Here is a 26,389-nt window from a genome sequence, read left to right as displayed (position 1 = left end):
CTTCTGTTGAAATGAAGATGAGGTCAGAGATCGGCTACAGCCCAGACTTCCTGATCATGTTCAGATTAACAAAATGCGGGACAGTGACGCCATTGCTGATTGGATGCCAGGGTCATGTGTCACAATAGCACGGGAGCCCGGCGAGAGTGAGTGCTGACGCCGCGGGAATTGCACAAGAGGTGTGTGTTTTTGTGTTTGTTGTTTTTTTATTAGGGCCAAACATTAAGATCAAGAAGGTGTTGTCCTAGCAGTGGACAGCCCCTTTAAGGTGTCTCTGATATTAGTTAATATGAATGTTCATGACTAAGCTGTTAGGACAGTGGTGTGCATGGCAGGATTACAGTGATAAGGAGATGGTCAGTATCTATAAAGGGCCTGTCACACTAAGCGATATCGCTATAACGTCACTGGTTTTTGTGACGTTATAGCGATATTACTAGCGATATCGCTATGTCTGTTACTTACCAAAACCAGGAGTGGGTGATAAATACAGAAGTGGTGATGTGTTTCTATTATACTTTTCCTCTGATTGTTCCACTCCTGGTTTTGGCTTACAAATACTGAAGTAAAATACTGACCAAATACTGAACGTGTGAACATGGCCTTAAGCTGCTGCTTTAAAAAAAATAGCATTGTTGCCCATTTGCAGATTGCTAAAGATCACTTGGGCAAACCAAAAGGCTATTGGAACAGTGTTTTGTGGTTGGATGAGGCTAAAATAAAGCTTAAATGTACAAGCGGCCTACCATGTATGAAACAAGGTGTTGGTAGCGTTACGGTTTGTGTGCTACATCTGGGCAATGTTGAATTTTGAAGTTCTATACCCAAGTGGTCACACTGATAGCTGGGGTTCACATACTTTCACAAGACATATTGCATCATTTTCCTCACTTAGAAAGTGATAGTCTAGTGTGTAGTGGTTTTGACTGATTTGTTTGATTTCCTTCTATCTACTTTTAGGACTTGTGTGAAAATCTGTAGTTTTAGGTCAAATTTCTGCAGAGGTATGGAAGGCTCACAAATCTTCTATGAAAGGTTCTTCCTGAAGCGGCGTGGTTTTACAGACAGTGAGAACAGGTGTGACGATCGCCTGCAGACATGGCCCATATTGAAGTGCTAATCCTAACGAGGTACAGAACAATGCAGTGAGGCTCGCCGCACATTCCTCCGGACGCAAACACCTCAGCTGCAAAACCTAGCTGCACTCAGGCGTATATGGCGGCATATTCCACAGCATAATGTTCTCATCACTATGTTTTGTTAGTGTTACAGAAAACCTGTATTGAAGACAAATCTGCTTTTATTTCTCCATTATTCTCAATGGATGATGTTTGGAATCCCATAGCAGTCCGCTTCAGAATTCAATGATTTGTCATGTGTCCAGCTGTTATTTACTTAGACTGAAGGTTTTATCATGTGGTGATTATCATTGCTGTCACTAGCTGGTGCGGGCTCTCGTCTGACTCCGTCCCTTCCTGTGAAAAAGCAAATCACTGTCTATAGACAATGTACGTAGAGAGCCTGCTATAGTCGGAGGAAGTTTTCTTACCTCTGCTAAATCTAAATACTTTGGGTCAGAACGCCTGCACCCTGTAATCTAAGTGATACATTGTTGGAATCAGGGTCTCTGTTCCTACATTATGCTGCTCTCACATGAGGGCGGAAAACCTGGTGGGATTCATTTTAATGAAAGACGAAACAAGAAAAAAAAAAAGTCACTGAGCCTGACGATATAACTTTTTACAATTCTGTCTCTGGATTTAAGCTTGTACCTGGGAGTAAGCGGATAAATTACTTTTCCCCAGGGGAAATGGGGCTGCCATTGAAAACCTTTTGTACTTCCTAATCATGTGACGACTTGTCTGATTTGATGGTGATGCAGAAGAGAATTTTCCGTCTAGGCTTTATTAGGATATTTTGGAAACGTTTGTAGCTCCGAGCATTAGTATGGCGCCAGCGTAAGGTGATGCGGGGAGGAAGGCATTGCTGAGCTGATGCTGATCACAGGTTAGTCATGTCCAGTATCTTGCACACTGGACTGATGAAGACTCTCTATGAAGGCTGTGTTCACACCGGTGTGTCTACTGAAGTCAGAGGTACGGCCGGTGACAAGAGTGGAGCTATCACTTATTTTATATAAACCCCGCAGGAGCACAAAGATGGCGTCAGTCCGTGTCTCCCTCCCCATTATGACATGCCTTGGGGCATGCTGCAGTTCTCTACAAGTATGGAATCCATAAGACAAAATATCCTGGTGTGTAAATCTACGGTCCTGTCCTTTGTGTTCTGTGGTTGCTAAATTTGGGATCTGTGGGTATGAGGCAGTATTCTGCAGTTACTGTCAGATAAATGATACACCCCTGACTGGTGCATGTCCATAAAACGCCGCCCCCCCCCCCCCCCCATTATTGTTGTCCCCAAGATCTGACTGCTTGGGTTGCCTTTGTGATGGGTTGTAGAGGTTGACAATGCCCCAGAGGACCACTATGTATTTCCTGAGCGGCGTTCTTCTGAAAAGTCCTACTCTCTGTATGGTCGGGGATCACTTCCAGATTTACTCCCGTTGCAGCACCTACACGTAGTGTTGGGTTTCTGTGAATGACGCACCAGGTTGTGTAACCGCCTGATGTTATCCACTGTTTGTGTTGTGCGGACAAAACCTGTCTGATCACAGAAACTAATGCCACAGCGACTGGCCAAACCTCAGATGTGGCTGAGCTGCTCCGACATTTAGTGTTCGTGGCTGTCCTTAGTCCAGCAGTCTGATGCGGAGAACATGGACATTCCTGAAAGCTCACGCTGTAATGTTTGGGATCCCACCACAGCTTGGTGTTATCGGAGTTCCCATACTGTGTTCCTTACAGCCGTGTTTTCTTGTATTTTACTAATCAGGACTGGAAGAAGTTGTTGTACATTTGGAACTGAAGGATTATTCCCGTCCCAGCAATTCATAGGATTGGCTGCACCCATGCTCTGACTCCTGGAGGTGGAGTGACAAACGGCGGAGAGCCGCTGAGCTATACCAGTTCCCTCAGCATCAATTTGCACTTCTCTATCTAGTTTTGCATCTGTGTAGTATACTGTATTTCTCGTGTCCTTCATTTTTTACCTCCATTTCGAATTTTTGTTGCATCTGTTTTTTTTTTTCCCTCATCTGTTTTTTTTAAAACTGAAGCAGGTAAACATTCTGCACTCGATACATTGTCTCATAACAATAGGTAGTGAAAAACGGATGCAACGCTAAGGTACAAGGGATGTCTTCTGTTTATCATGTGTTTACCCAATCTCTAGACTTTTATGGTCCTTTTTAAAGAACCTGATCTGAGTCTCACATCAGACACACATTTGTTTTTACACAGGATGTGGGAATGTAGCCTAAAGCCCCCGTCACTCACAGCGAGATCGCTGATGAGTCACAAGTTTTCTGACGCAACAGCGATCTCACCAGCGAGATCGCTGTGTGTGACATGTATCAGCGACCGGCCCCCCGCTGGGTATCGCTGATCGTGCTCGAAAGCCCTGGACATTTTTTGATAGTTGGTCTCTCGCTGGCCAGCACGCATAGCTGCGTGTGGCAGGCAGGAGATCAGCGAGTGGGAGCTGGTATCCAAGGTAAACCGCGGGTAACTAAGGGCGCGCGTCACTTAGTTACCCGCTGTGTACCTCAGATATCAGCGTGCAGGGAGCTGGTATCAAAGGTAAACAGCGGGTTTCTAAGCGCCGCGTGGCGCTTAGAAACCCGCTGTTTCCCTTGGATACCAGCTCCCTGCACCAGCACGCTGGTATCTAAGGTAACTAAGCGATGTGCGCGCTTGTTACCCACGTCATCGCTGTCCTGATCGCTGCTGAGATCTGCCTGTTTGGCGATTATGTAGCGAGGTACCAGCGATCCTGACAAGGTCATATCGTTGTCGGGATCGCTGGTGCGTCGCTATGTGTGACGGGGCCCTAAGTCTTATAGAATTGAATTGGAGTCAGGCTTCGGCTACATGGCATCATGTGTTGCATGACAACAATTCTAAGAAGAGTTGTGTTGGTTGCTACACAGGGTACCTTCAGCGTAATAGAAGTGAATGGGATCACATAGTGATCCATAAGGCACAAAGTAGGAATCTTTTGACTTTTTCAACTTGCTTCTTGAGGTACCTTACGGGTCACAGTGTGACCCCACTTACTTCCACTGTCTTGCTAAGTCACTGTGTAGTCCCACTTTCCCACAATGTATGTGGACACGTTTTGGATATGGGATCTTGTTATGCGGTCCTTGCAGTCAGACGTATGGGGGTGTTATAGGTTTGGAATCCACTTTTATGTTTTGTAATCCATAAAGTGGTGGCAGATTGAGATTCTTATTTTTTCTCCACAAATCAGTCAGGCAATCTACAGATGTTCTTCTTACTAATGGACGTGTTTGGCTTTCATTTGTAATTATGTTTTTGTTTCATATGTTGGGAGCTCAGCGCTCATCCTTCCTGGGGTTGTGCTGATACTGTACCCATGGTCCCACTAATCCACCATGCTTAAGCTGTTCATCCCTGCCAAATATTGGGAAATCCCCCACTCTGTTGTGAATCGTCTCCATTCTTACTAGTGTGGGCTGCCAGAGAGACAAGCACCTTGCATTATCGCAACTGCAGCTCCAGATAAAAATTTCTGGCTGCTTTCCAAGGCAGGTACACACCCTGTCAGCTCCGACACGAAGAAAAAAAGCTGTATTGTTGACATTAGGCGGCTGGAGTTATGTTATTAGGACGGCCACACTTACGGAGAACTTGTTGCTCATCTGCCAATTTAAGAAAAAAAAAAAAATGTGGGTCGCGTGGATTAAAGCTAGTTATGTGAAGCGCTTACATGATTTTTTTTTTTGGAAGTTCCTAATATGGAAGCCATTTATTTTTCCCTTCCAACATTATTTGAGTATGTTGATCCATTGACGTAATGATGCAGTCTACTAGTTACTACGGGTTTTTTTTTCTATATTGTAGTTTTAGGAAAGCCTTTTAATATTGATTCTAGAATTTGCATGTGATGGTGTCCACATGTGGTCATGGTGTGAGCCGCCCTGATATGCCTGGATTCACCATGAAATGGCAGTCGAGTATCTTCTTGGAGCTCAACATTATGCCCTTCCTCTTATTCTCCCTTCATATTCGGAACTTGACAAGGTGAATTAGTCATAGTCGTCTAAGGGGTGCGAATCGAGTTGCAGGATCTGATCCAATGGCTGATAAATGGAAGTCCTCAAACGAGCATCCAACGCTTTTTTTTTTTTTTTTTTTTTCTTTTGACTAGCTGGTCTGGTGTGATGCCATTGTTGCGGCTGGATGCATGTGACTTCCCGTCAGATCAGTTAATTAAAAATAACAGAGGATGCAAGCGCAAATTACTCATGTGGCCAATGGATGGGGTCCTGCATATTGATTTGCACCAACTCTAGTGGAGAGTTGGGCTGAAAAGTCCGATCCCAGTTGTTAACTCCTTAAATGTCTCCATCACTAATGGCTATGGCATGTATGGTGTTTGACTGACAGTAGTTGCCTGTTAGGCTAATACAAAGAAGAATTTCAGAACTTTTTCTACCTTCAATGTCTGCTATAATCTGTACACATCTATTGAGAACCAATCTGAAATCATTTTGTGGGAGAAATAAAATAACACAACTAAAATAATGTGGTTGCACAAGTGTGAGCATTCTCTTATTTTTGGAGTTGGGGTTGAGTTCACAATTGTCGAATCTCCATAAAAACTCGTGGTAAATAGTCAGTGCTCAGCTACCATCATTTACTGTGATTCTGATAAACTCCATGTACCATTTAGTTTTCTAGGAGGATTTTCCAAACATTTTGTTAGTTGCATTTTACTGCAAAGACCATGATCTGTAAATGGCTTACAGCATAACAGTGACATTACTGGATGTCCCTAAAAAAAAATTGACAGTAAGAAATTTGGTTTGGGAGGATGCCAAGAGGCCTACAGCAATATTAAAGGAGCTGCAGGAACTGGTTGTGTACTTCATGTAGCAACAATCTCCTGTATTCATAGGTCTGGCCTGTGTGATACGGTGGCAAGACTGTAGCCTTTTCGTACAATGAAAAACAGCCAATCCCATTTGTTTTGACAAAACTTATGTGAAGTCTGTCGGAAGCATGTGGGAAAATGCATTATGTTCTAATGAGACCAAGATTGAACTTTTTGTGCATAATTTCAATAGATGTGCAATGTTGGCTTTGCATCAAACATATTACCAAAAGAACACCATTCCCCCAGTGAAGCATGGTGGGACAGCATTATGCTTTGGGTCTGCTTATTGACAACTGGCACGGGGGGATTTAAGTCAAAGTGAATGGAATTATGAGCAAATAATATTTCAAATATCAGTCAGTTATGCATCAAAACCTTCAGGCCTCTGCTAAAATGGTGAAGCGGAATTTCACCATTCAGCACAACAACAACCTAAGCATTCCACCAAATCAGCAAGAGAATGGCTGCACCAGAAGATGAGAGAGTGACATGAAGAGGGCGCTGTACACAGGAGATGTCCAAACAATCTGACGGATTTGGAGCTTCTGCATGGAAGAGAGGGCCAATTCTAGATGTACCATGCTGATTGCTACACAAAAACACTGAATGCTGTCAGAAATTCAAAGGTTGCTTAAACAAACTATTACATTATGGATGTGCAAATTTATGCAACTACATTATTTTACGTCTTTATTTTTCTTTCTCCGCCAAAAGATTTCAGCTCATTTTTTAAATTCTTTAATTACCGGTATACAGATTATGGGTGACTTTAAAGGTGGAAAAAGTTCTGAAATATTTCTTGGTATCAGTTTTTTGTTCTCAGTGATAAACACCGGGCAATTTGAACGGGTGTGTGGACTTCTTATATCCACTAGCTTAACTAGTAACGTGCATATACACAGTTGTCCCAGCGTACAAGTCTGATTGTCATGCGTTACATTGCAGAATTGGTCTTTTCGGTTGCCTGATATTGAAATGCTGTGGATGACATGCTATCTTTTTATACACCGACCCTGATGTAGAGAGACCCTCAGTGATTATGTAATGGAAGGAGACCCGTCCTGTACGCGGCTCGGGCATTGGTGCCCCCGCATAGAGGCAGGAAATGCAGACGTCATCCCCTTTCACAGGCTAGAGAGAAGCTGCCCTTCATCTGGCAGTGAGCCCAGTCGTGGCTGGTAGAAGGGGATGCAGACAGTACTATATCGAGGGGGATCGGTGAAATTCCAGCTTGTGGACTGCACTTCTCCCAGAAGGCAGAACACTTCTCAGCATCCTTGGTTATTTGACCTACAGACATGGAGAATTTAACTTTGTTGGAAAATGAATGGTGAGAAATGTTGGTTATTTATGACCAAGACCTGCCGGCCCTGCTATCAAGGTTTCAGCATGCCCACGGGTAGCGGAGGCGTAAGTGCTTGGTCCCACTAGTTGTGCAGTGGCGCTGTGCACAAACTTCTCAGATTAAAGGCCAAAATATCTACCGGATTGTCTCCTTGGTAGGAAGATGTAAGGGTCGGTTATACACGTTTTAAGTTTACCATCCCAGCAGAGGCATGGTGTTCAGTCACATGTCTAATGCCATGTCCACGCATTCAGGTTTGTGTCTGGCTGTAGGAACTGGTTGTGTGCCTAAATCCTGACACAATAAAATATTTAGCAGTTAAGGCTACTTTCACATTTCCGGTTTTAAGCATCAGGCGCGATGCGGCGAAATCTGTAAAAAATGGATCCGGCTCCTGGTGCCACCGGATCCGGCTTTTTTTCCCATAGAGTTTCATTGTCGCCGCATTGCGCCTGAAGGCTATGTGGCTCGTCCGGCTTTTGCTGGATACGGCAAAAAATGCCTGTCCGGCGTCTGCAAAAAACATTCCCTGCAACGTTTTTTGACAGCGCCGGACCGCTTTTTTGCAGAGCGCATGCCCGAAGACTCTCTCTCCCTCTCCTGCACCGTCTCAGGCCTAAACAGATGATCCAGCAGGCTGCGGCTTCTACAGGTTCCGGTTTGACAACTTTTTGCCGCAGCCCGCCGGATTTAAAAAACTGAAATGTGAAAGTAGCCTAAAAGGAGTCTGTCGCTAGGTTTTTGCCACCTAATCTGAGAGCAGCATGATGTAGAAACAGAGACCCTTATGAGTCACTTACTGGGCTGCTTCCTTTAGTTTGGATAAAATATCAGTTTTATCAACAGTAGATGATCTCTAGAGGACTAGTAAACCTGCTGCCATCTAGTCTTCCGTATTTGTGTGCTCTGTATAACTCCACCCCCAATACTGGCATCTTTCTGCCTATGCACAGTGCACACAGAGCCACCAATCGGTCGTGTGGGCAGGGTTATACAGAGCTCATCATTTTGAGAACTGCTGGATTTGCAGCAGGGAAAAAAGTTGCTGCAAGCGGCCCAGTACACACATCTCTGGAATCGGGGGCTCTGCCCCTACATCATACTGCTCTTAAATGTGTTATCAAACACTAGTCTTGGCATTGATAATGTCGTAACAATAAAACCTCAATTGCAAGTAAAGAACACACAGCCTGACATGGGACACATCACTGACATCAGTGTCTCAGCGCTGATATGCTACAGTCTTGGGATAACCAAGCGAAAACCTGCTGAGACAGATTCCCTTCAGTCACTTTGCCACAGAGGTCCTCTACCCAAAATCTGATTGTTAGTACCCCCTGCCATGTCTGACTGGTACAGTGCTACAGATACACCCTCATTCCGTCAGTCTCCTCACTGAGGTCCTCACCCCAGCAGCCTGGCCTCCATTACTGAGTACTTCACTTAGGCGAGTCATTGTGATATGCTCCGTATGCTGGACTGTTATGATTGGGTCACCGAGGAGGAAAGCAAGACCAAGCAAATTCTCAGAAAACCAGAGATGTTGGTAACTACGCGGATTGCAGACCCCTGATCTTGTCCACACAACTATCAGTAGCCGTGGAGCGTACCTACAATGATTCTAGACGCCTCGACACAGCCGGAGAACTAAATAAGCCTAAAGCAAGAAAGGAGATATCTAAACTGCCCCAGAGCAGACCCCAAAGGAATAGTTAGCCCCCAAACATATATTGTCGGTGAGACAAGATAAAAACACAAACGCAGGTAGGAAAATAGGCTGAGCAACGATGGGGCCCAAACTAACTAGACAGGACAGGAGAGGGAAGACACTGTCTGCAATCACGGAAAAAAACCTGCAAAAAATGCCCAACACTTTCTGATAGCAAAAACCCTGAAGTCACTAGACTTCTCCCACTATATCAGCACTCTGGTATATTCTGAATACAGAGCAAAGAGAGGCCAATCTAATAAGGGACAAAAACAAACTGGCACAAACAGTAACATAAGGATGGAAATTCAGCACAGCCCCGGCCAGGGCTGGCTGACCACACAAAACTGAAATAGACAAAACCAAATCAAATGTGAACAATAGCAAAAGAACACTTAGCTTCTGCATGCAGGGACTGAGCTGGAAACTAGGACCTCAGGAGGCAGGAAAAAATCACCAGCAGGGATAGAGGGAGTCGGCTGTCTTAAATCCAGTCAGAAACTTCAGATGTCCAGTCGTCCTCCTCATCAGGTGGCAGACCTCTGTTAATTAGATCAGCTCCATTACCTCCTGTAACCACCAGAGCGAGTCCAGAAAGATCACTAGTAACCAGAGGTAGGCCAGAAAGTGAATTCACAACACTGGACGTTCATTGTCCACACAGGATGTGTTATGGCCGGCTGGGGTCCCTGCTGGGATTACTGGCCCCGCACTGTTCATTGTCCTTACATGATGTGTTATGACCGGCTGGGGTCCCTGCTGGGATTACTGGCCCCGCACTGTTCATTGTCCTTACAGGATGTGTTATGACCTGCTGGGGTCCTTGCTAGTATTACTGGTCCCGCACTGTTCATTGTCCACACAGGATGTGTTATGGCCGGCTGGGGTCCTTCGCTGGGATTACTGGCCCCGCACTGTTCATTGTCCTTACAGGATGTGTTATGGCCAGCTGGGGTCCTTCGCTGGGATTACTGGCCCCGCACTGTTCATTGTCCTTACAGGATGTGTTATGACCGGCTGGGGTCCTTGCTAGTATTACTGGCCCCGCACTGTTCATTGTCCACACAGGATGTGTTATGGATGGCTGGGGTCCTTCGCTGGGATTACTGGCCCCGCACTGTTCATTGTCCTTACAGGATGTGTTATGGCTGGCTGGGGTCCTTCGCTGGGATTACTGGCCCCGCACTGTTCATTGTCCTTACAGGATGTGTTATGACCGGCTGGGGTCCTTGCTAGTATTACTGGCCCCGCACTGTTCATTGTCCACACAGGATGTGTTATGGATGGCTGGGGTCCTTCGCTGGGATTACTGGCCCCGCACTGTTCATTGTCCTTACAGGATGTGTTATGGCCGGCTGGGGTCCTTCGCTGGGATTACTGGCCCCGCACTGTTCATTGTCCTTACAGGATGTGTTATGGCCGGCTGGGGTCCTTCGCTGGGATTACTGGCCCCGCACTGTTCATTGTCCTTACAGGATGTGTTATGGCCGGCTGGGGTCCCTGCTGGAATTACTGGCCCCGCTCTGTTCATTGTCCACACAGGATGTGTTATGGCCGGCTGGGGTCCCTGCTGGAATTACTGGCCCCGCACTGTTCATTGTCCACACAGGATGTGTTATGGCCGGCTGGGGTCCCTGCTGGAATTACTGGCCCCGCACTGTTCATTGTCCTTACAGGATGTGTTATGGCCGGCTGCGGTCCCTGCTGGGATTACTCACCCAGCACTGTTCATTGTACACACAGGATGTGTTATGGCCGGCTGGGGTCCCTGCTGGGATTACTGGCCCCGCACTGTTCATTGTCCACACAGGATGTGTTATGACCGGCTGGGGTCCCTGCTGGGATTACTGGCCCCGCACTGTTCATTGTCCACACAGGATGTGTTATGGCTGGCTGGGGTCCCGGCTGGGATTACTGGCCCCGCACTGTTCATTGTCCACACAGGATGTGTTATGGATGGCTGAGGTCCCTGCTGGAATTACTGGCCCCGCACTGTTCATTGTCCTTACAGGATGTGTTATGCTTGGCTGGGGTCCCTGCTGGGATTACTGACCCAGCACTGTTCATTGTCCACACAGGATGTGTTATGGCCGGCTGGGGTCCCTGCTGGAATTACTGGCCCCGCACTGTTCATTGTCCTTACAGGATGTGTTATGGCCGGCTGCGGTCCCTGCTGGGATTACTGACCCAGCACTGTTCATTGTCCACACAGGATGTGTTATGGCCGGCTGGGGTCCCTGCTAGAATTACTGGCCCCGCACTGTTCATTGTCCACACAGGATGTGTTGTGGCCGGCTGGGGTCCCGGCTGGGATTACTGGCCCCGCACTGTTCATTGTCCTTACAGGATGTGTTATGGCCGGCTGGGGTCCCTGCTGGAATTACTGGCCCCGCACTGTTCATTGTCCTTACAGGATGTGTTATGGCCGGCTGGGGTCCCTGCTGGGATTACTGACCCAGCACTGTTCATTGTCCACACAGGATGTGTTATGGCCGGCTGGGGTCCCTGCTGGAATTACTGGCCCCGCACTGTTCATTGTCCACACAGGATGTGTTATGGCCGGCTGGGGTCCCTGCTGGAATTACTGGCCCCGCACTGTTCATTGTCCTTACAGGATGTGTTATGGCCGGCTGGGGTCCCTGCTGGGATTACTGACCCAGCACTGTTCATTGTCCACACAGGATGTGTTATGGCCGGCTGGGGTCCCTGCTGGGATTACTGGCCCCGCACTGTTCATTGTCCACACAGGATGTGTTATGGCTGGCTGGGGTCCCGGCTGGGATTACTGGCCCCGCACTGTTCATTGTCCACACAGGATGTGTTATGGATGGCTGGGGTCCCTGCTGGAATTACTGGCCCCGCACTGTTCATTGTCCTTACAGGATGTGTTATGGCTGGCTGGGGTCCCTGCTGGGATTACTGACCCAGCACTGTTCATTGTCCACACAGGATGTGTTATGGCCGGCTGGGGTCCCTGCTGGAATTACTGGCCCCGCACTGTTCATTGTCCTTACAGGATGTGTTATGGCCGGCTGCGGTCCCTGCTGGGATTACTGACCCAGCACTGTTCATTGTCCACACAGGATGTGTTATGGCCGGCTGGGGTCCCTGCTAGAATTACTGGCCCTGCACTGTTCATTGTCCACACAGGATGTGTTGTGGCCGGCTGGGGTCCCGGCTGGGATTACTGGCCCCGCACTGTTCATTGTCCTTACAGGATGTGTTATGGCTGGCTGGGGTCCCTGCTGGGATTACTGACCCCGCACTGTTCATTGTCCTTACAGGATGTGTTATGGCCGGCTGGGATCCCTGCTGGGATTACTGGCCCCGCACTGTTCATTGTCCTTACAGGATGTGTTATGGCTGGCTGGGGTCCCTGCTGGGATTACTGACCCAGCACTGTTCATTGTCCACACAGGATGTGTTATGGCCGGCTGGGGTCCCTGCTGGGATTACTGGCCCCGCACTGTTCATTGTCCACACAGGATGTGTTATGGCCGGCTGGGGTCCCTGCTGGGATTACTGGCCCCGCACTGTTCATTGTCCACACAGGATGTGTTATGGCTGGCTGGGGTCCCGGCTGGGATTACTGGCCCCGCACTGTTCATTGTCCACACAGGATGTGTTATGGCTGGCTGGGGTCCCTGCTGGGATTACTGGCCCCGCACTGTTCATTGTCCACACAGGATGTGTTATGGCCGGCTGGGGTCCCTGCTGGAATTACTGGCCCTGCACTGTTCATTGTCCTTACAGGATGTGTTATGGCTGGCTGGGGTCCCTGCTGGGATTACTGACCCAGCACTGTTCATTGTCCACACAGGATGTGTTATGGCCGGCTGGGGTCCCTGCTAGAATTACTGGCCCCGCACTGTTCATTGTCCACACAGGATGTGTTGTGGCCGGCTGGGGTCCCGGCTGGGATTACTGGCCCCGCACTGTTCATTGTCCTTACAGGATGTGTTATGGCCGGCTGGGGTCCCTGCTGGAATTACTGGCCCCGCACTGTTCATTGTCCTTACAGGATGTGTTATGGCTGGCTGGGGTCCCTGCTGGGATTACTGACCCAGCACTGTTCATTGTCCACACAGGATGTGTTATGGCCGGCTGGGGTCCCTGCTGGGATTACTGGCCCCGCACTGTTCATTGTCCTTACAGGATGTGTTATGGCTGGCTGGGGTCCTTGCTGGAATTACTGGCCCCGCACTGTTCATTATCCACACAGGATGTGTTGTGGCCGGCTGGGGTCCCTGCTGGGATTACTGACCCAGCACTGTTCATTGTCCACACAGGATGTGTTATGGCCGGCTGGGGTCCCTGCTGGGATTACTGGCCCCGCACTGTTCATTGTCCTTACAGGATGTGTTATGGCTGGCTGGGGTCCTTGCTGGGATTACTGGCCCCGCACTGTTCATTGTCCTTACAGGATGTGTTATGACCGGCTGGGGTCCCTGCTGGAATTACTGGCCCCGCACTGTTCATTGTCCTTACAGGATGTGTTATGGCCGGCTGGGGTCCCTGCTGGGATCACTGACCCAGCACTGTTCATTGTCCACACAGGATGTGTTATGATCGGCTGGGGTCCCTGCTGGAATTACTGGCCCCGCACTGTTCATTGTCCACACAGGATGTGTTATGGCCGGCTGGGGTCCCTGCTGGGATTACTGACCCCGCACTGTTCATTGTCCTTACAGGATGTGTTATGGCCGGCTGGGGTCCCTGCTGGGATTACTGGCCCCGCACTGTTCATTGTCCACACAGGATGTGTTATGGCCGGCTGGGGTCCCTGCTGGGATTACTGGCCCCGCACTGTTCATTGTCCTTACAGGATGTGTTATTACCTGCTGGGGTCCCTGCTGGAATTACTGGCCCCGCACTGTTCATTGTCCACACAGGATGTGTTATGGCCGGCTGGGGTCCCTGCTGGAATTACTGGCCCCGCACTGTTCATTATCCACACAGGATGTGTTGTGGCCGGCTGGGGTCCCTGCTGGAATTACTGGCCCCGCACTGTTCATTGTCCACACAGGATGTGTTGTGGCCGGCTGGGGTCCCTGCTGGAATTACTGGCCCCGCACTGTTCATTGTCCACACAGGATGTGTTGTGGCCGGCTGGGGTCCCTGCTGGAATTACTGGTTCATTGTCCACACAGGATGTGTTGTGGCCGGCTGGGGTCCCGGCTGGGATTACTGGCCCCGTGTTCCTGATTTTATGGTAATACTTAGGCACAATGTATCTCCTGATGATGATAATTTCCAATCTGCCTTCTGTTTTTCAGGTTTCATGGAAGAAAACCAACCAGGTACGTTCTGTTTCGTGTGCATTTTATGTGTATACTGTGTATACAGATCGTTTAGTTTCTGGCTTTAATGTCAGGACGTTCTCGTCACGTGTATAATTTGGATCAGTAGTGATACACTTTTAGGCTATGTGCACACGTTGCAGATTCACCTGCGGGTTTTTCTGCGCGGTTCCGCAGGTAAAACCGCAGGTAAAGTGACCTGCGGTTTTCATGCGGTTTAGCCCAGCGGTTTCACACCTCTACTATGTTAAAGGTGTGAAACCACCCAAACAATTGACGTGTTGCGGTTTGTAAACCGCAGCAAAACCGCGTGGAAAAAAACGCAGCGTGAGCACAGCGGTTTTGAAAAGCCATAGGGTTACATGGTCCTGTACCATGTCTGCGGAACTGCTGCGTTTCCGCAGGGCCAAAACCGCTGCGGAAACGCAGCCTTATGGATGAAGTTGGATCAGTAGGTCTTGGATGCTGGTGGCTGTCCTTACTGGTCTGCCCTATGTCAGTGCGGGCGTGTGGAGCAGAGCCAGCAGCCGAGCCCGCCATCTACCTGGCACGTGCTGTGCTTTACATCTGTCTGTAACAGCAGCGAACAGAGAGGAGTCTGATCACTTCTGTGTAACCATTTAAATGCCACAAAGTGACCTTTAAATGGCCTCATTGCATAGTGCAATAATTCCGGCACCCATCGGCCTCAAGATTACAGAGAGTTCACGGGTAGGCATGGTAATGGGGCAAATAGGGGGTCAGAAGGCCTTCATTCCTAGGCTTGGTGATCTATGAACCAAAGCTCACACCTCTAATTCGTACAGCATCAGTCATTTACTATGTTGTGCAATGCTAAAATAAGCAATCAGACAATTGCAGCTTCACAAGGTACAACAGTTATATGTATATCTTCATCCCCTTTTACCAGTTGAAAAGTAAAGAAATGAGAAAAAACAAGCACTTGTCGTTGTCACATTCACACAGCTCTGAACTAAGGCTATAACATTCTGTGAGCCGTATCCTAATTGTTTAAATGTCAAACAAATATAAAATTGCCAGAATATTTTTTCGAATGTTGTCCCCAAACATGCAACAAAAAGAATGGAGGCCATGAAAAGCCAATAAGCCCAATGACGGAGTCTGGCTTGTGTTTCTTCTATCTCATTGCATTTGGAATTTTGATTCCCGGTCATTGTGTCCATCCTCTGTTGCATTGCTTCACGTGTCACTGATGGTGGGTTTCTTGCAGGCATGGGAGCATTCTGAGCAGTGACCTATCGGCCGACAAGAAGCAGAAGGTGGAGCGCAGCGTCAGCTCATCCCATGACTTCTCGGCTCCGGAGTTTGATCCTACAGGTAAGACGTCTGTTCTGTGCGCTAGAGTGTCAATCCAGATACTGAGACTGTTTATTTCTTGACCCTACAGTAAAATCTGTATATTACAGAGGAGGGTTATGGAGTGGAATATAGTTAACCCTGTAATGTCCAGACAAAGCCATAGTCCACTGCTGGTGAACATGGCAGCATGGATCTGTGCCATGTCTGGAGCTCTACTATTGGAGGACAGGACCTCCACCTGCCTCCTAGATATAAGATAGCTGGCAAAGTGTGATCCTAGAAGCGGGTTATGAAGATGAAGAGGATGACGTGTTTAAGTATATCATGGCACAGCTGTGTTGGTGCACAAAAGAAGGTTCCCACACCAGGACAAATATCAATGAAATTTTGGCACTCAACTTGTATGCGTTTTCTGAAGAGTTTTATGTACAGTCACCCATATATAGACGTTTCGGCTGCAACAGTTAGCCTTCATCAGTATACTGCCAAATCAGAGAAATAATACATAAGACAAAAAATATAACAATAATGAATGCTACAAATAAACTGGAATCCATCATAATTTAAGAAAAAACCAAAATAGTGCTCGTGTGATCAGGGAGCAGGGACGGAAAATTATAAGGTAAGACCGGGAAAGGGAAGTAGAAGAAAAGGAGTAAACACGTACCTAGACTGCTCATATTTAATCCATGAACATGACAAAAAGTCCTTATGTTGAGGTGGTCGAATGTAGAGAGGTAGTATACCCTAGTGAAGACTAATAAAGAGTACTTACTAAAGAGCTAGCCAACAAATGTATAAAGGGGTAATGTATAATCCACTTATCAAGATAGCAGTCACGCGACCTAAATAAACGCGATATGCGGATATGGGTAAAATTGAAAGTTATGAGCCCATAATGAATGAAAGATAATGTAGGTTCCAAACCTGAGATATAATGGAAGAGGATGAAATGATGTCTGAATATTATTGATGGTGATAATCTTTGTCTCAAAAAGAGTGTCCGTAAGGATAAAGATATTTCTGGTCCGGACACACCGGTAAATAATTTATAGGGTGTAGTTTTTACAGGAGACTTACCCTCTAATGAAAATCAGAGTGGCAAAAATCAAAAAGGCTGCTTCTGTACTTCAGCCCTCTGAAGATATATAAGAAAAATCTTTTTGACTGCAAATAAAACTCTTCATAAAACGCATACAAGTTGAGTGCCAAAATTTCATTGATGAAGAGGATGACGACACCAATTCTGCTCTACATGGTTTCCAATAGGGGGAGATTCTGATGTACCTCACCCCCTCTGATATTCCTGTGTGCAATTAGGTCATGTACATGACAGTATAATGCTACAAACTTCTTGTAATCCAGGGGCTATACACATCATCACCATAAAGATTCTCAATGTATCTATAGACTTTCCTGTAATAAAACAAAGAATGCACACAGTTCTAAACTCCCTGCATTGAAAGACAAAAAAAAAAAAGAAAAATGCTATTCTGTGTGCCACCACCAGGGGGAGCGTGCGTCATACTGTTATACATTGTAGGCAATTATAATACATCTCCCATAAGGCCCCTCCTACTGGTGGCTGCGGGCACAGCAATTGTCATGTTTTACATTTATGTCTGTGAGGATTTGGAGTTCTGTATTGAAGAACTTGAGCACTGGCAATGGTAAAAAACAAATAAGTAGAGAGAATTTTGTGCCTGTTAACGACACGGAGTTCATGATTTCAGTTGCTTGCCAGAACTGTAAGCCGCGGTGAGTAAAGTCCAGTAATCCAACCTTCTGGTTGCACAGCTCTGTAGTGCATATCTGGAAATACTAGACAGAGGATAACTAGGTGGGCATTTGTGCCCTCGGCTCCTGTGCACAGCTGGCAGAGGTCCGCGCCCCCCGGTATCGTCCGATCACTTGTCGCGGTGTAGTTATCTGGTGACGCATTGCCTTCCATCCGTCACCACGCTCTGATACCAGTTTTTCTCCTTCTGTGTAATTTTTCCAGGGAGCAGAGAAGTCTGATATCAGCAGTACTTATACAGTGAGGCATTGTATCATCGTTTTAAGAACCTCCCTGATCTACACCAGAATTTTTTCCTTTCACTTGTAACATCCAGTATATTGACCCCTTCTTTAGAGGACCACCCCCTACTTTTTCTCTATGGTTGTAGGTGGTCACCGCAGAGGCTTCTCTGTGGAAAGCAATTACAAATATAGGGGTTGGCTCGTGTTGTTAAATCGGAAAAGTTGCAGAGTGCTTGTTTAATACAACTTTGGAGTTGATCTCTTATTAACAATCCTCTCCTCAAGAGTGCAGATATTTTAGCCAAGGTTTAGTGCTTGTTGCCTAGGTTACTGGCCCCCTCTGTGGTCTAATAGAGGAGGCCAGGTCCTAGGCAATGAGCATGCACATTCTTTGCTTTAGAGCTTGCGAGTTCTGATGTGGATCGGGCTGGTCTGCCGGATCGGGCCGGCTTCAGAGTCCCAGAACTCCTCTCATGCAGAGGAAAAGCTAATGCTGCTTGCAGCATAGGTGAGCACACGGTGTGGGCAGACGGCACTACCATTCTGCTTGGTCCGACTGTCAATGTACAGGACCGTATTGGCCTCCGGGATGGGAGAAGCCAGGAAGGCCAAGCAGCGGTGCGTTTCTGAGCAAACATAATTCCACATTTCTTGTCTTTTTTTTTTTTTGCTTAAAAAGGGGTATTCCCATGTTAGTAAGTGATAGCACATTACTAGGGGGTACCATCCCTAGTATTATGATAAGCAATAAAAGTCTGATAGAATCTGGTCCCACCTTCTAAGACCTATATCGTCTCCAGAATGGGGGATCCACTGAATTTCCTTCCACTGTCATTTTGGCCAAAGTTTGACCACCATCATCTGCCTGTTCAAGGGGCTGGAATAGAGCGCCCAGCAGTGGTGGCCGGCAACGCTCTTGTGCAGAGGACGCACCTGAAACAGAATTGTGGCCCCTTATTTCTCAGAATTGGGGAAGACCCAGAGGTTAAAGGGAATCTGTCACCTCTTTTTTGAGATATCATATAATGATATCATTCAATTGTGTGTCACATAAGGATTCTCTTAGTACTTTTACTTCTCCCTCTACACAAGAAGAAATGTGTAGAGCAAGACAGGGAGGGGGGAGCAGATGAATAAGCCCCGCCCATCGGACCGGACCTTGGCAGTTTACAGCCATTTATAGGACATTTCATAACTTTCCCAAATTCCTATGAAAAAATATTCAGCACATCCTGCATTGAATTACTGTACCCAATTTATTATATATTTTAGGAGTCGGTCCATTTTATACCGACTCCAACTCCGACTCCACCAAAATGAGCACCGACTCCACGACTCCGACTCCACAGCCCTGCTTACTAGATCTACTATAATTACTAAAAAGGTATTTTCCCATCTTACTATATTCCTAGAATGTGCCATAACCTTCTGATCAGTGGAAGGTTTAAAGGGAATCTGTCACCCCTTTTTTGAGATCTCATATAATGATATCATTCAATTGTGTGTCACATAAGGATTCTCTTAGTACTTTTGCTTCCCCCTGAACCCGCACCTTTCTTGCATAAATACCATTTTTATATCGGTTCAGATGTATGTAAACTGCCACGGTCCGGTCCGATGGGCGGAGCTTATTTAACTGCCCCCCCCCCTCCCTGTCTTGCTCTACACAAGAAGAAATGCGTAGAGCAAGACAGGGAGGGGGGGAGCAGTTAAATAAGCTCCGCCCATCGGATCGGACCGTGGCAGTATCATTATATGATATCTCAAAAAAGGGGTGACAGATTCCCTTTAACACATGTGGAATTATATAATTAACAAAAAAGTGTGAAACAACTGAAAATATGTCTTATATTCTAGGTTCTTCAAAGTAGCCACCTTTTGCTTTGATTACTGCTTTGCACACTCTTGGCATTCTCTTGATGAGCTTCAAGAGGTAGTCACCGGAAATGGTTTTCACTTCACAGGTGTGCCCTGTCAGGTTTAATAAGTGGGATTTCTTGCCTTATAAATGGGGTTGGGAACATCAGTTGTGTTGTGCAGAAGTCTGGTGGATACACAGCTGATAGTCCTACTGAATAGACTGTTAGCTGCTTTTTTCTTGCCATAATACAAATTCTAATTAAAGAAAAACGAGTGGCCATCATTACTTTAAGAAATGAAGGTCAGTCAGTCCGAAAAATTGGGAAAACTTTGAAAGTGTCCCAAAGTGCAGTGGCAAAAACCATCAAGCGCTACAAAGAAACTGGCTCACATGAGGACCGCCCCAGGAAAGGACCAAGAGTCATCTCTGCTGCGGAGGATAAGTTCATCCGAATCACCAGCCTCAGAAATCACAGGTTAACAGCAGCTCAGATTAGAGACCAGGTCAATGCCACACAGCGTTCTAGCAGCAGACACATCTCTACAACAACTGTTAAGAGGAGACTTTGTGCAGCAGGCCTTCATGGTAAAATAGCTGCTAGGAAACCACTGCTAAGGACAGGCAACAAGCAGAAGAGACTTGTTTGGGCTAAAGAACACAAGGAATGGACATTAGACCAGTGGAAATCTGTGCTTTGGTCTGATGAGTCCAAATTTGGGATCTTTGGTTCCAACCACCGTGTCTTTGTGCGACGCAGAAAAGGTGAACGGATGGACTCTACATGCCTGGTTCCCACTGTGAAGCATGGAGGAGGAGGTGTGATGGTGCTTTGCTGGTGACACTGTTGCGGATTTATTCAAGATTGAAGGCATACTGAACCAGCATGGCTACCACAGTATCTTGTAGCGGCATGCTATTCCATCCGGTTTGCGTTTAGTTGGACCATCATTTATTTTTCAACAGGACAATGACCCCAAACACACCTCCAGGCTGTGTAAGGGCTATTTGACCAAGAAGGAGAGTGATGGGGTGCTACGCCAGATGACCTGGCCTCCACATTCACCAGACCTGAACACAATCGAGATGGTTTGGGGTGAGCTGGACTGCAGAGTGAAGGCAAAAGAGCCAACAAGTGATAAGCATCTCTGGGAACTCCTTCAAGACTGTTGGAAGACCATTTCTGGTGACTACCTCTTGAAGCTCATCAAGAGAATGCCAAGAGTGTGCAAAGCAGTAATTAAACCAAAAGGTGGCTTCTTTGAAGAACCTAGAATATAAGACATATTTTCAGTTGTTTCACACTTTTTTGTTAATTATATAATTCCACATGTGCTAACTCATAGTTTTGATGACTTCAGAGTGAATCTACAATTTTCACAGTCATGAAATAAAAGAAAACTCTTTGAATGAGGTGTGTCCAAACTTTTGGTTTGTACTGTATATATGTAATTGATATTATATAGTGTATTACATATTTACAATTTATTACAGTTTTTTGTGTTCTAAAGTTGTATTCCAATAAATATATATTTTGTTCTATCTCAATATCTTGATTATTGGATCATAAAAATGATTAAATGTCTGATGTTCACATTGTACTACAATAAATTTTTCACTTAAATATAAGCAATATGTGTCGGAGTCGCAGGTTTGGCTTACCGACTTCACAGCCTAGTAAGGAAAAATTAGAATATACATCGGGATGTATTTCCCACTATAATGTAGTGTCCCACAGCCACTTTCTCACAACTAACCCTACCTTGTGCCTGAATTTTCCAGCTTATCTCCGCACTGTGGAAATATTATGGGCCGCCCAGTGGCTAGCTCTAGTCTGACAGCTGGTACCACTCCATATAGCACTGGATCGGCTGTATAAACTGTCTATGGCCACAATCTGAGGTCCTGTGCACTCAGGTCAGCAGTCATGTGTTGATCAGAATGCCGTTCTCTTGGCTGTCGCTGCTGCCAGTATGCAGTATTGGTGTGATCTAGGTCTTTCATTCTGATCACCCTAGAATCATTATGTCTGGGTGCAATAATACCATATGACTGGAGTAGAGCATTGTGCTCGAACCATTGGCACTGTGCGGTATGGGGCTGGCAAGCCTTTATGTTGAAGGGGCCGAGTCCTCTAGACTGGCGTAGAGTCTCCTCGCATCGCGCCAGTTTTGCTGGAGTATAAGGAGCCAAATCATTAATGGGCGCATGCTACTTTACTGAATCGGACACCTCTTAGTAGTGGCCTGTGTCTCCGTGTGCCACACCAGAAATGCTACCCCATTCAGAGACTGCAGTAGCATTTCTGTCCTACAATTTGCCGGCACGTTTGATAAATTGGATGAGCAGGTTTGTCCATGGCCTGCATTACTCTACCCTCCCCATCCCTGCCCATTTTGGCGGAGCTGATACAAACCAGCTTGAAAAATGTTCAGCAGCGTTTTTTGTGTGTTTTTTTTTTTTTTTTTTTTATTTTTTTTTTTTGTAAAGATTAAAATAAAGCCACTCTGTTTTGGAAGGTTTCTGTTAGTTGCGTTTCCCAGCTTTGTTAAAGCTTTATTCTAAAATGTCAAAAGAAATGAACAAAATACTCATGGGAGATTTTTCCCAAAACTTAGATTACCTATCGCCAATCTGGGGGGTAGATCAGTAATATTTCTAAATCTCATCAGTTTACAAAATTGCCCCAAATGACTTACCAAAGGGAAGGGCTCCACTTTCTAGCAAAATCAGGCCCAAACTTCAGGGATATGGGGTCCCACAAATTTCCAGGTAGGAAGCACAATTTTGTGAGGTGTCGCTTTTTCCACTAAACCCGGCGGTGCCGCTTACTTCACAAAGCCATAACCGGCAACTGTACTGATGTGCCAGTGTACTGAAGCATGTGGCAGCGCTAGGTAACTGGCCACCTCTGCAGATCTCACCGAAAAGGGCCTTGTACATTTGTTGGGCTCCTCTCTGTGTCCCAGGGTCGCACAACCAGAAGTTTGGGTTTGACTTTAGTAGAAAGTCTCTTCCTTTCGGGAGACGTTGGGGACTCTTGTAAGCACTTTTGTTAATTGGTGGTAGATGATGATCTGATATCTCTTTTATTACCTGAATAGGACATCCGTAGACTGCTCAGCAGAACTCTTTAGGCTCTTCCCAGTAAATCTAAGGCTTTGATTACACCTGCCTAGGTCCATCTCCATCAGGTTTACATTACTTTTTGGTGATTAATAGAAAATACTTTTGACACTTTGTAGCTCCATAAAAGAAGGGCTTTAGTATCTGCCGCACTCGCTGAGGACATAATGGTGCTCTAGGTGTGAAAGAGCTGATTAGCTCGTGCTCCGACCCATTACCGCATCTTCTGTAATTACGTTGTCAAGTTGAAAAGAAAGACACAAGTGCGTGTAGTTCACCCTATAATCTTACCGGTTTTGATCATCAAAAATATCGACCTTTCCAAATGCATATAATGAACCCACTTTCTTGGCAAAGCATTCTGTAGTCTGGCTGGATCTGTCCCAATGCTGGGCTTCTTTTTGTACTTTAGTTGCTGTATATAGCTGGATATAATTTCAATCTTAAAGGGATTTTCCTCCCAGGCATGAGGCAGTACTTGCTGTTGTTATACAGTGTTTAAGGTCCATTTCCCGGACTGAATGCCATGTTAATTATAGAAACAATAAGACTACACCTGCACCCCATTCCCAACATGTTTTGGTTGGGGAAAGGGGAATATGTTGTTGACTCACACCTTGTGCTGTGGCTTCTGTGCAATGAAATGATAAAGCCCCTTACTTATTGATAGGAATAAAGGGTTTAGTCACCAGTAATACAATGTTTAAACCCATCCTTCACATTCCAGTCGAGTACTCCTGCCGTCTTCAGCAGGACTGGCCAGCCAGCAGAGGGTCTTTGGAGCCCAGCATTCAGCTATTTGTTCATGGCTCTGTCCTGGCATCCATCCCTACCAAACAGGATCAGATGTGCCATTGAGTTGGCTTAAACAAAACAAGAATCTTTAGTTTACCTTTGCTCACCTTTTTGACTGTATCCATCTTTTCAAGCTGGTACAGGAAAGTAGTCTATACGAAAGAGGTGCAAACCGAGCCCGAAGGTTCAAGGTTTAGTCTCTGTTTTCTTTAACTTATGGCTCCATCATGAACATGTCTGAAATCTGTGTTTTTTTTTTTTAAATTTTTTATTTTTATTTTTTTGGTGAGGGGGTGGATCCAGACCAAAACCGCAACAGACAAGAAAACAGTGCTGATTGCTGTGTGAGCAGGCCCTGCCATGTATGACGGGGACTCTCCTGATGACTCTAGCATCGTCTGTAAGATCTATACACCTAATCGTCAAGGGTGATAAGCCACATGCAGCCATGTCTGGAAGTGGCCTACTCCTTTTACCCCTGTTGAAAATGTCGGGGAGGTAGCTGCATGGTTTCTGGCCAAATGAGCATTTTTTTGAGGGCTGTCTTGGTTGGGTGTATGACCTAATCAGAATTAGAACTAGTGCTGAGCGAACGTGCTCGGATAAGGTGTTATCTGAGCATGCTCGTGTGTTGACGGTGATATGGGCGTGCTTTAATACCATGTTAGAGTCCCTGCGGCTGCATGTCTGATCACTGTCCAACAGCTGCAACACATCCTGTATGTGTTGTGGCTGTCGAACAGCCATCGGACATGCAGCCGCGGGAACTAGATAATAGTATTCGAGCACATCCAAGATAACTATTAATACACGAGCATGCTCGTTCATTACTAATTAGAACAAATTAGATGAGTATGTGGCTGAATTAATAGTATGACGGTGCGATGACTCCTATACAAATATTGCCATTACTTCTTAGCAGTGTGCCCGCCATCCCACATGCGATAATACAAATATATATATACCATCCATCCACAGTCAGATGTATGATGACCTGAGATGACCGAATCGTCAGTTATCTATAAGCTTACCTAATTCATCGAGTCCTTTCTCTTGGAAGGTTGGGATCCTACTCGAGCTCCAGATTCTTCTTACCAGAGTCATATGTTGTATTCTCTAACCTAGCTACCCCACCATGTTATGTGGCCCATTCTCCCCCAGTATGGATACAATAGCCCCATTTTTTATTACTTTTTCTTGATTTTTACAGTTAATTTGTCTGTGACATTATCACCTTGCATCTTCATCTCTCCTTCTCTCTTCCACTGTTGTGCAGAGAGTTCGTCCAGGAAGACAAAGTCTACTTGGGATGAGAGTAGACAAGAGACCTATGGTAAGCTCAAGCTGCGATAGTGGTCGTTTGCCACCTGCTCGATTGTTGCTTTTTCTTCTCAAATTCTCTCTCCATCTGCATGTCATTCCTTACCTGTAGGCCTGGCTCCTGGTGCTTATGTTCTGCTGCCTAAATCTTCAAAGCATGCCCTTCTGTAATCTGCTCTGTGGTGTTACAAGCACAGCTCTGCCGCTTGCTCCCTAGTACCGCTTGGCCGCAGGGGACTCTCATTGGGCTCTGAAACACTTTCACGCTTCAAATATTGAAGCTTCAACATCTTTTGATCACTTGGTCTTTTTTTTGTGTGTGATCATTGACGTTGCTTGTGCTTTAGGTGGGGTATTAATATTCCAACAACCTGCTCAGTATATATTTTATATGGTTTTGTCTAATTACTAATAGAAGAGTGTTTTTCTATGATCCCACTTTGTCCTTGAGCGGGCAGATCCACCACTATAATAGTTAATTTTCTACTGTATCTAATAAAAAAAATCCACTAAAACTATTTTTAAGACTTTTGTTTAGGTTCTATTTAACGACCAGAAGCACAGCGTTGCCCAATCCTGCAGTCATCCTGCCATCTGTCGCTTATTTCTTTCTAACCTGCCAGATTTAGCACTTGGAATTTATAATTTGGAATAATAATAATACCGGCAATAATAATAATGGCAGAATAATGTAATAATAATGGAATTTATAATTTCTAGGGGTTTGGGGCCGATAGAAGTAATTACTGTTTCGGACACAGACTATAAACCGTGTACTTGTAGTCTGTTGACATAGGGTCTCAAGTCTTGACGTTATCTCTGAGCTGGGGCTCTGAAGAGCGCTATGTGAATGGGGCGGGGGTCCATCATGTGCATACTGTAGCTCCAGTCATTCTTATGAGGGTGCTGAACGCTGCTCTCGGCTATCTCCAGCAGTCCCATAAAAAATGAGCGGAGGTGTGCATGACCAGTCACCACTCCATTCACACTGTGCTCTTCAGGCCGGACCCCAGTGGTCTCACCCAGGTGCAACCATACAGGGTCACTTTGCTCTGTCATGCCCCTGTCCGTTGAGTTCAAACATAGACATACAATATGAATAGCAAAAAAGTCACTACAATACTCAGATACAGAAATTATTATATTGGTAGAGTTAAATGCGAAGTGCATGGGACAAAAATAGAGAGTCTGGAAAACACCACTAAATTATAAAGTATATGACCGGTAAGATAAAGTTCTTGAGAAGACAATCATGTTATACAATGTACATATGCCTTTAAGAGTCAAACAGTATAGCGAATAGTTCAAGACTGAGTCATACCCATGTCGGCCGAAGAAGCCTACGTGAAACGCGCGTAGGGGCTGGCAGTATAGTGACACCACGGTGACCGACATGGGTATGGATCAGTCTTGAACTATTGGCTATACTGTTTGCCTCGTAAAGGCATATGCACATTGTATAATTATGGTTGAGTCGCTTTAAGAACTTGATCCTGCGGGTCATATACTTTATAATTTAGTGGTGTTTTCCAGACTGTCTATTTTTATCCTGTGCCCTTTGCATTTAACTCTAT

The 26,389-nt window shown here is 45.9% G+C and overlaps 1 protein-coding gene across 4 annotated transcripts in view; it reads left to right on the top strand.

The window, feature by feature from the left end:
- ARHGEF12 (Rho guanine nucleotide exchange factor 12) overlaps nucleotides 1–26,389 on the top strand; it is a 242,214-nt gene that overhangs the window by 15,405 nt on the left and 200,420 nt on the right. For 2 of the 4 annotated variants that reach the window (XM_073560727.1, XM_073560726.1), the window contains exons 2-4: nucleotides 14,351–14,374; nucleotides 15,606–15,712; nucleotides 24,772–24,828. In XM_073560727.1, coding sequence (XP_073416828.1) covers nucleotides 14,351–14,374; nucleotides 15,606–15,712; nucleotides 24,772–24,828 — 188 coding nt within the window. The remainder of the gene's footprint in view (nucleotides 1–14,350; nucleotides 14,375–15,605; nucleotides 15,713–24,771; nucleotides 24,829–26,389) is intronic. The other 2 variants (XM_073560728.1, XM_073560729.1) reach the window with 2 other exon arrangements.

This window comes from Dendrobates tinctorius, unplaced genomic scaffold (assembly GCF_039654945.1).
Source record: "Dendrobates tinctorius isolate UK_male_01 unplaced genomic scaffold, ASM3965494v1 ptg000303l, whole genome shotgun sequence".
Lineage (NCBI taxonomy): Eukaryota > Metazoa > Chordata > Amphibia > Anura > Dendrobatidae > Dendrobates > Dendrobates tinctorius.
The sequence above is the reverse complement of the archived record's forward strand: the minus strand, read 5'-3'. Positions and strand labels throughout refer to the sequence as shown.